Source organism: Lissotriton vulgaris, chromosome 5 (genome assembly GCF_964263255.1).
Source record: "Lissotriton vulgaris chromosome 5, aLisVul1.2, whole genome shotgun sequence".
NCBI classification, from domain to species: Eukaryota; Metazoa; Chordata; class Amphibia; order Caudata; family Salamandridae; genus Lissotriton; species Lissotriton vulgaris.
Window position 1 is genome coordinate 1,417,774,683 of NC_141693.1, and position 14,228 is coordinate 1,417,788,910.

The following is a 14,228-nucleotide window of genomic DNA, read 5'->3' on the forward strand; positions in this document are numbered from 1 at the left end:
GTATTAAAAGCTGTTTCGGTATTTTTTTATGCTAGGTGGATTATAGTTTATACACTGGAAATGGATACGATTGTAATCCTGCTGGACATTCAATAGAGTTGGGCAACCATGTATTCGTGGGAATGTGACAAAGCGTGCCAAAACAGAGGTTCATTCTCAAACATTTCAGGAGCATTGGGTTCTGGGGTCAGTAGTCCATCATGCTTTCTGTACCGAAATAAATGTGTCGGAGAATAATCCTAATTCCTCAACATTTAATATGTGTAATAAATTATAAGATAATGGTCCAGAATCATGCACGAATATATCCAAAAAGCAAACTAAAGGGTGCTACATTACATCATGGTTGTCTGCTTCGTGCTTGTAAGGATCAAACAGGCAAATAATAAAGTTAGTGTTTGCACAACAAGAACCCGATGTAGCAATTGCTGTCTTTTATTAGGTTAAATGTAATTAAGTGTCAACCTATTTAACGTGTCCTAAAATGATAATCAGTACAAGGAAACAGCCCAAAACCGATATTGTTAATGTTTCAACCCAGTTGAAAAGGTACTTCATGGTGTCTTCATTAGGTCACAACGACATTCTGGGTAGAAACGCTGGAACTATTGAACTGGAATGATGAAACTCGAACCAGTCAGTACTACAAAATGGATGGCATTCCGCGTAGGAAAACACTTACGTTTCTTACTCAGGCAGAAGGAATTGATGTACTGTAGCAGTACGAGAGAGAAAAAAAGCAACTGTTAAGGAAAGGATAAAAGTGGGCGACACATCTGACTTGTGTAAAAAAAATGCATTGGTTTACCTGTCAATTTAGTTGTTTACTGCTGTGGGGATACGGAATAAAACAATGTACAAAAACGGTGATGAGCGTATCTGCAATGTTGTACAGTTATGAGGCAACTCTTATTTACCTCGGTTGTGGACAACAAGCGTGTCAATGGTGATTAGGAAGTTGATTTAGTTAAGTTTTTAATGTTTATAGAAGGGTTATCCAGATGAGTGAGATTTATGGTTTGACAAGGAATGGTGTAGGCTTCCTACCTACAACTACTGATTGTCACCTATTGACTTTGGGTGCAAACCTAAAAAGATCTGCAAACCGATCAAAACGGTGTCCTTTTTGAAGAGAGATGAGTTCACCAATGCTGCTGTGGTTATTTTTCCCCTGTGCTGGAAATTGCCATTTTGCTGGTGTCATGACGAGCTCAGCTCGTCATCAGCACAGCTCAACTGTGCCTCATGAGGAGCTGAGCTCGTCATGAGCATGGAAGGGGTTAATGAGCAGGGGAAGGGCGTAAATTCCTCCCACCTCAAATGCTTTTTACATGTGAAGGTCGGTTTAATCAAATCATCTTAATAAGTAGTTGATGACTGTACCATTTTCCCATAATTTGTCTCACGTTTGTCAAAGTTTATTACAACTTCTCTCTGCTCCCCACAGGCCGAATCAAGCAGTTGATAGAACTTGGCTACATGAACACAGCCAGCATTCGTCTTTTTATTCTCGATGAAGCCGACAAGCTCCTGGAGGAAGGCAGCTTTCAAGAACAAATCAAGTAAGACGCCAGCCAAGAATCCGCTTATTCAACATTGTAGCCAAAACATTTATAACATTTGCTTTTTCCTATTTCGCTCAGCTGGATCTATTCCTCTCTGCCTCCCAACAAGCAAATGCTGGCAGTCTCTGCTACTTACCCAGAATCAATGGCCAGTGCTCTGGCCAGGTACATGAGGGAGCCAACGTTCGTCAGGTTGAACGCCTCGGATCCCGGTCTCATTGGTGCGTATAAGTGTTTGAGCTAAGCGTTGGCAAATACTAAGAAAGATGGTTTTAATGTGCTTTATTTTGTTCTAAAACTCTGCTGCAGGACTCTTTTTCAAAACTTTGGAAATCCATGCATTACAGATAATTGCATTTTAAAACACTCTAAACCGATCTACTGATCAGTTGTTTTCGTGTTAAATCAAATTCTTCCCTTTTTCTTGTCAATTAAAGTTTTTTCTGTTCTTGCAGTCTATTTTAAGAATCTGTAATTTGATGTACAAGTTTTTCTTTTTTTTTCTTCATTAAACCGTATCATGCTTTGGGGAAAGTTCCACTTAAAAATGTTGCTCCTTGTTTGGTGTTAACATGCCTGTAAAAGACGGATTTTTTGAATGGAATGTCTGCCTCTTCTTACTATATAACATTACTATCTTCCTTAAAAGGCATCTTGCTCGCTCTTTGTCTTTCCACCTAACATCTCAGGAACAATAGGCGACTTGTGTTTAGCGCTTGGTTGCTGTGCTGAGTGCCTGGCACGTAGCTGCTCAATAAAGATAGGTTGTCTGAGTTCTTCAAGCATCCCTGACACACCTTGCAGCACTGGTTGAACTTGTACTTAAATTCTAGAGGTCTACGCCTCTCCTTCAAATACAGATATTTGTTTGGTCCTGCTGGTCTCTATTGTGACTCTTTCCTAAGCCATCTACCTGTATTGTATCCAGGATGAGGTACCAGCACTTTCTAGGTCAGAACTTGCCTGTATCTACCCATACACATATTGTCTCTGTAGCATAACTCCCCATCTAATGAGATATTGTTCAGTCTTCTGGAATGAGCTGAATCCTAGCTGGACCGTCGTCCAAGGTAATCCTCCTTGCAAGCGTACATCTATTTGAGTTATGGGGCTTCAGCACATATGATTGTAGCCTGGTGAGTGTCTGCTTTCTCCACTGACATTATACTTGGTCATTTCGGCCGTGTTGTGCCACTCTGTCCTTTCGGGGTCCTGGAATTCTACTCAACTGATTAAGATTTTTGCTAAAAACTATGCTAGTTTTTTTTGGGCTGAGGTTTAACCAGATTTAGAATTATTTACATTATAATTTGCTTTCCAGGGTCTGTTGTGGTGGGATGAGGGAAAGTCCTTTCCCGCTTTAAGGCCTTCCTTTCCTGCGTGTCAAGCTTGGATAAGCCTGATGTGTGTGGTGGGAGTAAAACAGTTCCTCCCCCCTTTTTAAGTGCTGTACAGAACCACCTCCACTTGTCATGTAATGGCCCTGGAGAACTCTGTGGCCTATGTGTTAACAGTCTCCTTTTTCATTTCTAGCGCCTGGAACACAGCTGGTCTCTACCTTCTTGTGCAGAGGGTGGGAACCTGTCCTGCAGGACTTGTTCAAGTTTACGCCGTTACACCTTAGCAAGACCCTTACATCTGTATTCGTAAAGAATATTCTGCACTGAGCTAAATACACATCCAACCTCTGTTCTCAGAAGTGAAAGTGTAGGCTGCATAGGAGAGTGAAAGGTAATGAGTAAAAGAAATTGCAGAAGATCAAGGGAAAAAAAAACACATTCAGCTCCTTTTCCCAAACTGTACATGAGGGCGAGGACGTAATTTAGTATATCTTGAGGGTCAGCCTAGATACCACAGATTGTGTTACCAGAGCAATGGGCACCAGTGTTGTTATTCAGTGGCATGTTTGGATGCACTACTGGGTTTCTCAGAGACTTCCAAGCTTCCATAATGGGCACTCCTTTTGAGGAGCCAGGCTCTTTGGTGCAAAATCAGACTCCCTCCCTCTCTTTCTCCCTCTCTTTCTCTCTCTCTTTCTCTCTCTCTCCCCTTCCTCCCCCAGCCTAAACTTGCTAAGGACTGAGGTATTGCCCAAGGCTGAAATCAGTATGGGTGGCTACTCCTAATAGTTCTGAGTGCTTAACCCCTTCCACGCTGATGACGAGCTGGGCTCGTCATGGCGTAGCCTCCTCGCACGCTGATGACGAGCCCAGCTCGTCACGTAAAATGCGTTTTTAAAAATCTCAGCGCAGGAGCGGAATTCCGCTAGCGCGCATGCGGTTAAACTTTAAAGTCTGACTGTATTGTGTTTTATCTAGGAACCTAAATCGATATTCCTATTTTATGCCTTTGTACGGTTATAATCGATAATATCCATATAATGGCATAAGAATTATATCCATATCTAGTTGTAGCCCATGCAGTCACATTAAGCAAGGCTACTTCCCCGGACTCCTAGAAAGCACAACGAGTTCTCTAAACACACCAAACCTCCAGCAACCTGGGAAATCCCCATTTGCTTTTGTTTTGATTTGCCATAGAACTCCTGCGAGCACTGTAAGAACGGCCAGTTCTTAGCGACATCTTTATTGACATCTTATGTCCAACCTTAAGTCAAACCCGGCACCTTTCAGGTATAAATATACCAACGTTGCCTTAAGCAAACACACGGTGGTGGTTTTGGAGCAGAGCAGCTATCTATTTGCCCGAGAACCCAGCTGATGCGAAAGCCCACGGACGCTGCCCCTCCTCTTTGACGCGCTGAGAAAGACGCTGTCTTTTTCTCCAGCCGAGAAAATCCAGCTCCAGCGTTTCCGGCCTACCCTTGCGGGTTGCTGGAATATCGAGTCCTGAGGAAAGAGATACCAGACCTCCCACATTCTATTACCAAGGTACGGAGCTGACTAAACCCTTAAAGAGAATTCTTGAGTCAGATTCTTGGCAAAACCAACTTAACTTAAACTGCTACTTACTCCTTCCCACGTATTAGGCTTAGGTCAGGTACACCGGGGTAGGCGTATTTTAGAAGCACCAGTTGAGTACGTTAGTCAATGTATAAATGTATGTATATCTTTTATCCATTTTAAAGTATCTTATGGCTAAGAAACCATATCAATGCTTTTACAGTATTATTTCATAATACTCCTTTTACTTTACGCACTTTACTTTACATTAAGTAATGCAATTGTGGCAATTCATTTCTCTTGCATGAGAACGAAGACTGCTCAATAAATTATACCTTTTATTGAAAAACGCCCGTCTCTCTTTTCTCTGCACTCTGGTGAAACTAAGTACGCACAATTGACTGAGTGAAATAGCTGTCTATTGTTTTCACACGACTCTAGAGATACACGCTTATTCTGAGGGAGCAAAGTTGTCATGTTATATGGTTGTCAGAAGCTAATCCCTTCTTGTCTATCCAGGGAGGTTAAACTCCTCGTTTATTCGAGAAAGTTTCTAGTGACCTCTGAGCTAGCTGGCAAAACCTAAGTCTAATATAGTCAGTAGAGACCTAGTCGACCTCAGTCCTAAGTCTACACTGCTGAATATATTATTCCAATGCGCAGAGCCTATTGGGAATATAGGAACTACACTACATGGCGCCCAACGTTTGGTAAGACGATAAAACTAACGCAAGACGTTAAAGTAACTCAATCGTGCTTTTTCACACAGACCCATTTTCCCGTAAATACTCCAAAAGACATCTGGAGCGGGTGAAAGGTTAAAATCCGCCGGAACTTAGTAGGAAGAGATTCCTATGTATAGTTTTTGGTTTAGTCAACGTTGAAGGATACAGTGTTCCAAAATATTGTGCACCTAATCTTGGTTTCCTTGAAACTTGATCTGCAACAAAAACCTTTCTGCCAGCAGAATGGGGGAAAGTGAAGACGAAAGAGAGCAAGCTAGAATAGCAGCTCAGCTAATAATGGATGACACGAGTCTCCTACAAAATGACCCGAATGTTATACTCATTCCGGCAAATATAAGAAGAACAATAACTATAAAACGTATAGAAAACGGACTGACATCATGAGGTGGTACAGTCATATTCGTGGTAGAGGCCCATGAATAACGGCAGACAGAGGTATTCTACTCATGGATAAACTTTCCAGCAGCAAACGCTGTAACACATGAGTTCCACTATTACAAAATAGAGGAACCTCCGGAGGAATACACTCCTTTCGAGGATGTTGAAATCCCATTAAATTACAAAGAGCACATGCTCTGGTTTAAACGCGCCCTAAAACATAATAATCACATCACCAGGCTCGGTCCACTAGGTAGACCAGGAGCAACGTGGCCAGTTCTAGCCAGCTACACACCAAACCCCGACATTGATAAAATGTCAAAGGAAGAAGTCTTAGTTAAAATGAAAGAATTAACAAAGGCATATAGAGAGTTAGTTCAATTGGCAACGAGGAATATAACTAATCGCCAGAAATTTAAAGAAACCGATATAGCAGACCAACCAATTGAACTTGCCAGAATCCTAGAAAAATCCTATGAAGAACTAGGTAGAGCTAGTTTGGGTGGGAAACAGGTAAAACCCCAACTAACTGAAAATCCTGAAAAGATATTTATTAAAAATAATCTAAACACTCCAAAAAAGAACTGGGATGGAAATAAACAATCCACTCCCAAAGAAAAAATATTCCAGTCCAGAGGAAGGTCTCCTCGGCGGAGAGAAAGATCTCCGGATCAAGGACACAAGTCTCCCCAGAGGGAGCCCTCTGAGAAAAGATACATTGATAATAATAATTTGAAAAAACCTGATAGATATCAAGATATTGATACACGTCCTTTTCGATCTTTTCAGACTTCCTCGCAGAAATCGGAAAGAAGAGGACGGTCAGAACACAGGGAAGAGCACGTCAAGTCCAAAGACAAGGAACCTGCTCAAAGTAAAAAATTACAATTTCCAAGAAAGAAGGTAGCCAGTATTAAAATAATCAAACATGCCGAGGATACTGAGGACACAGCTGAAAAACGGAGAGTGGGCCTAGACAATGCTAGACAGCGCAGCAGAAGTGACAATAGCTCGCAAGATCCTGATGAATCATCTGGAGACAGTGGACACGAATGAATACATTCAGGTGGAAACTGCAGATACCAGAGTTAGCAAACCTTACAAAATATACGAAATAACATTGCGTATAGAGGGAGATAAGACTAGGAAAGTAAGGGGTCTGTTTTGGGATAACCTGTCAAAAGGCTATGACATCCTTCTAGCTGAAAAAAGACTGGCCATCATAGTTTGTCAGGGAGTGCCTCATGGCGAAGAAATGATTATGCCTGCCTTCTCAAATCATATTCCAATTCATAAAAAATACACATATGCAAGAAAGTGGGCAGTAGCCCAAGCTCCTGCATTATATAAAAATCATGTAGTATGGGAGGAGGACTCTCCACCTCACAAAATCCAGTTAAAATGTCAACCCACTGCACAAAGGCAGTACCCAATTAAGCAAGAAGCTAAAAAACAAGTCAGGGAGATCTTAGATCAATTGAATACCAATGGGTGATTGAAACATGCACCTCTCAAATGAACAATCCTTTGTTTCCTGTCTCCAAACCAGACGATTCATATCGTCTAGTCTTGGACTACAGACACCTTAACTCATGTTGCAAGACATTTGCAGTACAAAACTCACACAGTGCGCCACTAATGAATAACATAGTTCGCAAAAAATACAAAACAACATTAGACATCTCTAATGGATTCTTTTGTCAAAACATTGCACCCGAAAGCAGGTATTTAACCGCTTTCTCAATAATGGGGTCACAGAAAATTTCTGTCGACTCCCACAGGGATTCAAGAATAGCCCAGGATTATTCTCAGCAAGGGTAACAGAGTTACTACAAATATATGATGATGAGGCATTATCTTATGTCGATGACATCTATCTCACAGATGATGACCTGGATACTCACTTGAAAAGAGTGAACTCCAGAATACTTGGGTTCGCAGCAGAGGGTTACAAATTCAACTTTAAAAAGTCACGAATTGCCCATCTAACTGTCCTGTTTTTAGGATATGAATTATCAAGTGTAGGCAAAAGCCTACCAGACAACTTCTTAGAGAAGTACGCTGTGCTGCAAGCACCAAAATCGCTGAAGAACTTACAATCCATACTAGGTTTTCTGAATTTCTGAAGAACCTACATTCTAAATTGTGCAGAGAGGGTTAAACCTCTCTATGAATTAATAAAACCTGATTTTAAACCAATCATTTGGACTCAGAAACACAGAAATTTTGAGATCATTGCAAACAGACATGTTAGCTAAAACAAAATTAGAAACTCGCGACAATACACGCAACCTTGTAATCCGAGTCATCCCAGGAAGAAGCGGATTCACGTACCTGACCTCTAATGAGGGAGAAACTGTACCAATAGCATACAAATCACATTTGTACACACAACCTGAAAAAACATTCAGTCTTACAGAAAATATTGTAAATGCGGTTCAAACTGCTGTAGCAAAAGAAAGAGCCCAAGCCCAAGGCAAAAGAATAACTGTTTATACAGCAGAATCAGCCTTTGAGGCGTTATTAAGCCCAGTTAATCTAAAAATGGTGGCATTAGATCCAAAATGGATACAGTGGGAAAATTCTCTTGCTGCAGAAGACGTGAAATACTATTTTGACCCGAACATGAAAAAACTGAAAGATCTAATATATGGAGAAGAATATCCTCTGCCAATCGAAATTCTGCCTCTCCAACAGTACTCTTGTGTAATCTATATGGACAGATTTGCACAACACTACGATGTGGATAATAAATCCTACAATGCAGCGTGCACGATTGTTAAAGGTCGCTGGCTCTGTGGTAAATTCAGACCAAAAATAACAAAAACTGAATCACTGAGAAACTGTTCGGCTCAGCGAGCTGAAATCAGATCTTTAAAGATGGCGCTTGAAAATGCCGATCGTGAATTCCCAACACTAATAGTGTGTGATTCGCATTTTTGCGTCAAATCTTACAATAAGGACTTGCAGAACTGGGTTCAAAACAATTACAAAGATGACACAGGTGCTACAATAAAGCATAAGACGCTTTGCGAACAGGTAGTTCTTTTGCAGAAAGTACTACGAAAGACTCACGTGATACACACTCTGAGTCATCAAAGTGATGGCGTTCACGTTGCAGGGAATTCATTGGCTAAAACAGCCACAGCGGAAGCAGCTCAACCGGCTTCCATAGCCACAAAAAAGCGTTCAGAAAAATACATAGACGGGGAAACCATGCTGGCGGTAAAAACGTCTTCAAAAGGCGACTGTGCAGCACTACCTGTGAACTATCCACTCAAATATTCATACATAATTGACACAAACTCCGTTCCTTTTGCTCGAATCCCTGGAGTGGAGGATAGAGTAATTCCAAACACGAACAGGAGAGTCTTATTAATAGCAGACGCACACATGGGTGAAGGTCTAAGGCACAATGAGATCAAGGAATCTCTGAAAGAATTACAATCAGAATACTGGTGGCCGGGGATGAGCGTGCAACATTACAAATTTGCAAAGAGCTGTCCAAACTGCAACAGAGATCGCAGAAGCGAACCGACCGGAGTATTGCCATGGCCCTTCTTGTAGTTAGCATAAGGCTAACTATATGTAAAAACCAGCGTCGCATTAATTTCCTTTTAAGACTAGATTCACGTAAAAATACAGACCCCAGCGCTCGGCCGACGCCAGAACTGTTATAAAAGATTTGCGAGTCCTTATCGGCACATACGCAATTGGCATGCTACATTCTGACCAGGGACCTGCTTTTAGCTCTCGAGCTTGCGGTACTCTTGTCCCTTCCATCCTGAGGGAAATGGGATTGTGGAAAGAAAAAACCGGGACATAAAGCAATCTATACCGGCAAAGGTATTAGGTTCGGGTGATGGGTGGGTCCAACATTTAACAAGTGTCCAACGTAGTCTTAATAACCTGCCAAGAAATTCTCTAAAAGGTTTCAGCCCGTACGAGCTATTGTTCGGTACTAGAATGCATATTCAGGACTTAGATAGTCAAACTTCGGTGGTAAAAGAAAAATGCTTTGATATCAAAGACCGTTTAGCTGTTTTACAGGACTTAAATGAAACAAGAAGAGCCCTAAGCAACATAAAGTTGAAGCAACAGCCAGAAGCCACTGAAGATAAACCACCTGTCCCAGCAAGGCCTGTCTGGATTCCAAAGATTGGGGATCTAGTCCGAGAGAAGATCGCGGTGAAGACAGAATTTGGGCCTTCTTACAGAAAAGCAGTACCTGTCTTAGCTATCAGCGGAACAAGATCAGTTGTACTACCGCCCCTTGCTGGTAAAAAGGAGAACCGAGTTGTATCCATCGACCTGGTAAAACCACAATCATGTGGCCAATAATAAGTAGTAGGCCCAGTGGACTCCCAAGAAATAGCAGAATACCAAAGTTTGCTACAATCCAAGAGGTTCAAACTGAGAGACTAATCACATTTGATAAACCTGCAGTGAATCAAAAAGGACTATGCAACAATGCCATGGAACTTGTGCTTCTTGAAACCCAAATCACAACAGTTCGTCAAGAAACACCTGTCTACAACGATGTAGCCTCAGACTATGCTAATGAAAGAAAAGATGAAAAGGCAAAGGAAAATTCGGAAGCAATTCCAACAATTGACAGAACTGCATCTTGCTACTTCATCAATTTTGATAACTTTTCTGAAGATCCAAGCGAACCTGAAGAAACGCCAGCAACAAAAACTTTAAAAGACAAAGTAACTGAACTCTGTCATCAACTCAAAGAAACCTATCTGATTTCCCCATGGATTGAATTTTGGGTTGTTAGGTGTACTTTTCCTCCTGCTTTGGCTCATCATGGTTCTCTGTTTGGGAAAATTCATTGAGGGAAAATACAGTACAATGGACACAGCAAGCCAGAACATCAACTTGGTCCTAAAGCCACACTAGTCATCTCACATCGAGAAAAGAGAACTATCATCAGTGAATGTCACAGCCATTCCAATACCCGGTGGGGTAGCTTGGGACAAAACCGATTACGAAATATATGGCCCGGTTGAACTCTTGAAATATCCACATCAGTTCAAGGTTTCATTAAGTGACTTTGTAAAACCAAGTACATTCTCTGATGATTGGGACTTTTAAATTATAAATAATATGATGTCAGATTTAGTAATGTCAGCAAAATTTACAGAACATGATTACTTACAGGGTTCGTCGAATTATGAACAAATGTATTGCTACAATCACTATGCACATCACTATTTACATAAATCTGCTCCACCTAGAAATGTTTTCAATTATAATCAATGGGAACATTGTGCAACTCCACCTAAAAGCAGCTCGAAAACATTTTATGAGAAATTCCCATACTTCTCAGGGTTTAACACAAGTGATGCAGAAAAGTTTTATTTTAAACTGTCAGATAGGACAGGGATAAAAACGATGTTGACAAATACTAAATTGATTTATTCTGAAACATTTTATGAAAAAATGATTACATTTGGTTTTGAATTCTGGAAAAACAACATCGAAACGAAAACCATCTGGGGTTCAAAAGAATGGCAGGTCCAAGGTCTAGAAGCATTATTTAGAGCCTGCATGATCCCAGAACAAATTATATTCTTGAATGACACCATTCAACAGACTACTTGTCTTGGCCTAGCTAAGATTAAAGACTTAAACAAACTGTCTATTCCAAAGCCAATACCTGATAGTAATACCACTACAGATGTTGAGATAGACATATCCCATATTTTACACCAAAACAGAACACATTCTGATTGGAAAAAATGGTTGATCTGGTCAATTGACACAAATAACTGTCAAGATAGATTCCTGAACAAAATACAGGGGTTCAAAATGACCACACCAGACCCTAGATACTCCCAGAGACAACATCCAGGGATAGTAACAAAATACAGGGTAGGGAAACTATGCCTTGAGTGGCTAGAGAAACCCACACTGGCTGAAATTAAGCAACACTTGACTTTACTTAAAGACGGTGCTGACTTGCTTGATTTCTTAATGGGACCACGCAAACGGCGTCAAACGTTTCATAGCGGCCGGTATATACGCTGCATAGAACGAAGCTTGGAAAGTAATGCAAATTGAAACAGCGGAAAAAATACGAGAAATTGATCGTATTAATTTGGAAAAATCACTTTCTGTTGTGGACAATGGGTTAATGACTCTGTCCTCCAGAATATACTCACTGGACAGTATTGTATCATCTGCTATCGATATAATAGATCAGGACTTACTAATGTTACAACACGGTCAGTCCCAATTACGTTCTATTGTACAGCTTGGCTGGACGTTACAAAATCTGCGTTCAGGCTACGTGCCATGGCGTTTAATCAACACAACGTCATTATTCTCTATCTTTAACCTTACTGATAAACAAATCAGTTTGTCACAAAAAGGAGCAGACTATACGATTCTGAGGATTGAAAAACTTGAGAGATTACCGTTGACAATGTCAGAAAGACCTGTCATTGAATGGATAATACACGGAATAATCACGATTCCGATAACAACTTTCCAATTTAAAAATTGCCAAGAGTATATGCCAGCAGGCCAGTATGAAAGGTTGGGTAAAGGGTACATTAAGTCATCATGGAAATTACCTTACACACACACATGTTATAGTGACAAAAAACAGAATGTATTTCTTAGTGGTAACAATTGTAAACGATCACTAAGCGGTATACTTCTGTGCCAAGGTATTAATTTGCATGGGGCCTGTGAGGGGACTTCAAATAACCTTTCATGCCACCAGCACGGCACACCTGCAACACAAATAGAGCCATTCTTTAGACCAATTTCAAATGGGAGTTAAATTCTAATAATGGACCACAGCTGTTGTGGCATGGTGCCAGGGAAAGCCTATCTCGTAAGCGTTTGATCCATGGTCACTTGCTGTATGCATGTATTGTATCCAAACGGCTCTCCAGATATGGAGGCGACGATTTGGCCTTCTTTGAATATCTCTTCTATTCAAATTGATACTTTAAGCAGAATGAAGTCTGTTCTTTTACAGACAACCGTGCCTCTTACGTCATCAAAAGAAACGTATGATCTGCAAGTTGCAAGGACAACAGCAGAGATACATACCCTTTTATCAACAAATTGCCCCGTGCATTTCGTAGAAATGCTAAGCCAAATCCTAAATATGTCTGATACCAGTGGCATCGCACATGTATTTAAGACAATTTTTTCGGGACTGTAAACACCATTCGAAGCAGTTCTGGGCATCTTTCCCAATTTTGTCCATTCTGTCTTTGGCGGCCTACCACTATTTTTAGGACTCGTAGCAGGAATTTTATTTTTGATTCTTCTGCTCCGATATGGCAAGCCAAGTCGCAGACAAGACTCCAGCAACGATGGAAGAAACGATCTTAGCTATACGCTATCTGGACCGCATAACTAAAGTCCTTGGATTAGCCCGGCTAAGAGATCTGAATATGACCTGGTTTCTTTCCTTCAGACCAATCTGGCAAAATTGCATCTTACCTGTTCTTCGATGTATGCTATGCGGAGAAGAATGCGTGTTGGACACCTGTCTTACACTACAATCAGCAGTGCCAATGGATATCGATACTTTGCTAAGTCCTGTAACGGCTCATGCATTGTGTTGTCCCCAGCGGTTACCAATTCTGATGACGGCATTCGTTGAGACTTCACCACTACGATTAGGTGGCAGTGAAGTAAGAGATGAGAGCAACATCACCTAGGTACGACCTTCTGTGAGCATTGCTGATCCTGACATCGATGACAGCAATCATTCTCACGACTGCACTGTTGCAGCATTTTCAAACTTAGTCGAACTTTCAACTGAAGCTGTAGACTGCTTTTTTGCACATCTGTCTGAAATGTGTTCTCCCCTGAACAGAGAGAATAACTGTTTAAGCAACGAGCACACGGCGTTCCTCTGAACTCTGAATTCGGCCTTCAACTTTGATAAACAAATGCTACTGAACACGTTTGGAACTATTTTTTCCCCTGAAAGCGAAATTATTTTTTTCCAACTTCCAAAATATTTACCCTTTTTCTGGCACATGTACTCTGCTTAAAGTAGAACTATTCTTAAAGAACAGAGCTTCTATTTTTAGTAACTCTAGAGACAATATATTACATCAGCCTCTAGCACATTTACAGCAACTGTATTTATATGTGATGGAAGGGTCTCGACCTTCTTTTCTGTATTAAGAGCCATTTCATGTGTAATTTTCGCAAATCGTTCAGCTAATATATATATATATGCATCCTTTTTACCTGAATGATTACACTGCTTAATAAGCGTACAGTACCAATAATAATTTTCGTGTATTTCGCATACACCATTTCAAATGCAAAAAAAAATATTTTGGGATGGGTTGGAATACACATGCACCTTTAAATATTTTCTATTGCTTAGTTTTAGTAATGAGGGACATTAGATCGTGGAGTGGGTATTGTGTTTTTATCTAGGAACCTAAATCGATATTCCTATTTTATGCCTTTGTACGGTTATAATCAATAATATCCCTATAATGGCATAAGAATTATATCCATATCTAGTTGTAGCCCATGCAGTCACATTAAGCAAGGCTACTTCCCCGGACTCCTAGAAAGCACAATGAGTTCTCTAAACACACCAAACCTCCAGCAACCTGGGAAATCCCCATTTGCTTTTGTTT

General features: G+C 40.7%; 1 protein-coding gene across 1 annotated transcript in view; it reads left to right on the forward strand.

The window, feature by feature from the left end:
* Positions 1-14,228, forward strand: part of DDX20 (DEAD-box helicase 20) — a 302,908-nt gene that overhangs the window by 125,493 nt on the left and 163,187 nt on the right. The window contains exons 4-5 of the mRNA XM_086923351.1: positions 1,448-1,562; positions 1,644-1,786. Coding sequence (XP_086779477.1) covers positions 1,448-1,562; positions 1,644-1,786 — 258 coding nt within the window. The remainder of the gene's footprint in view (positions 1-1,447; positions 1,563-1,643; positions 1,787-14,228) is intronic.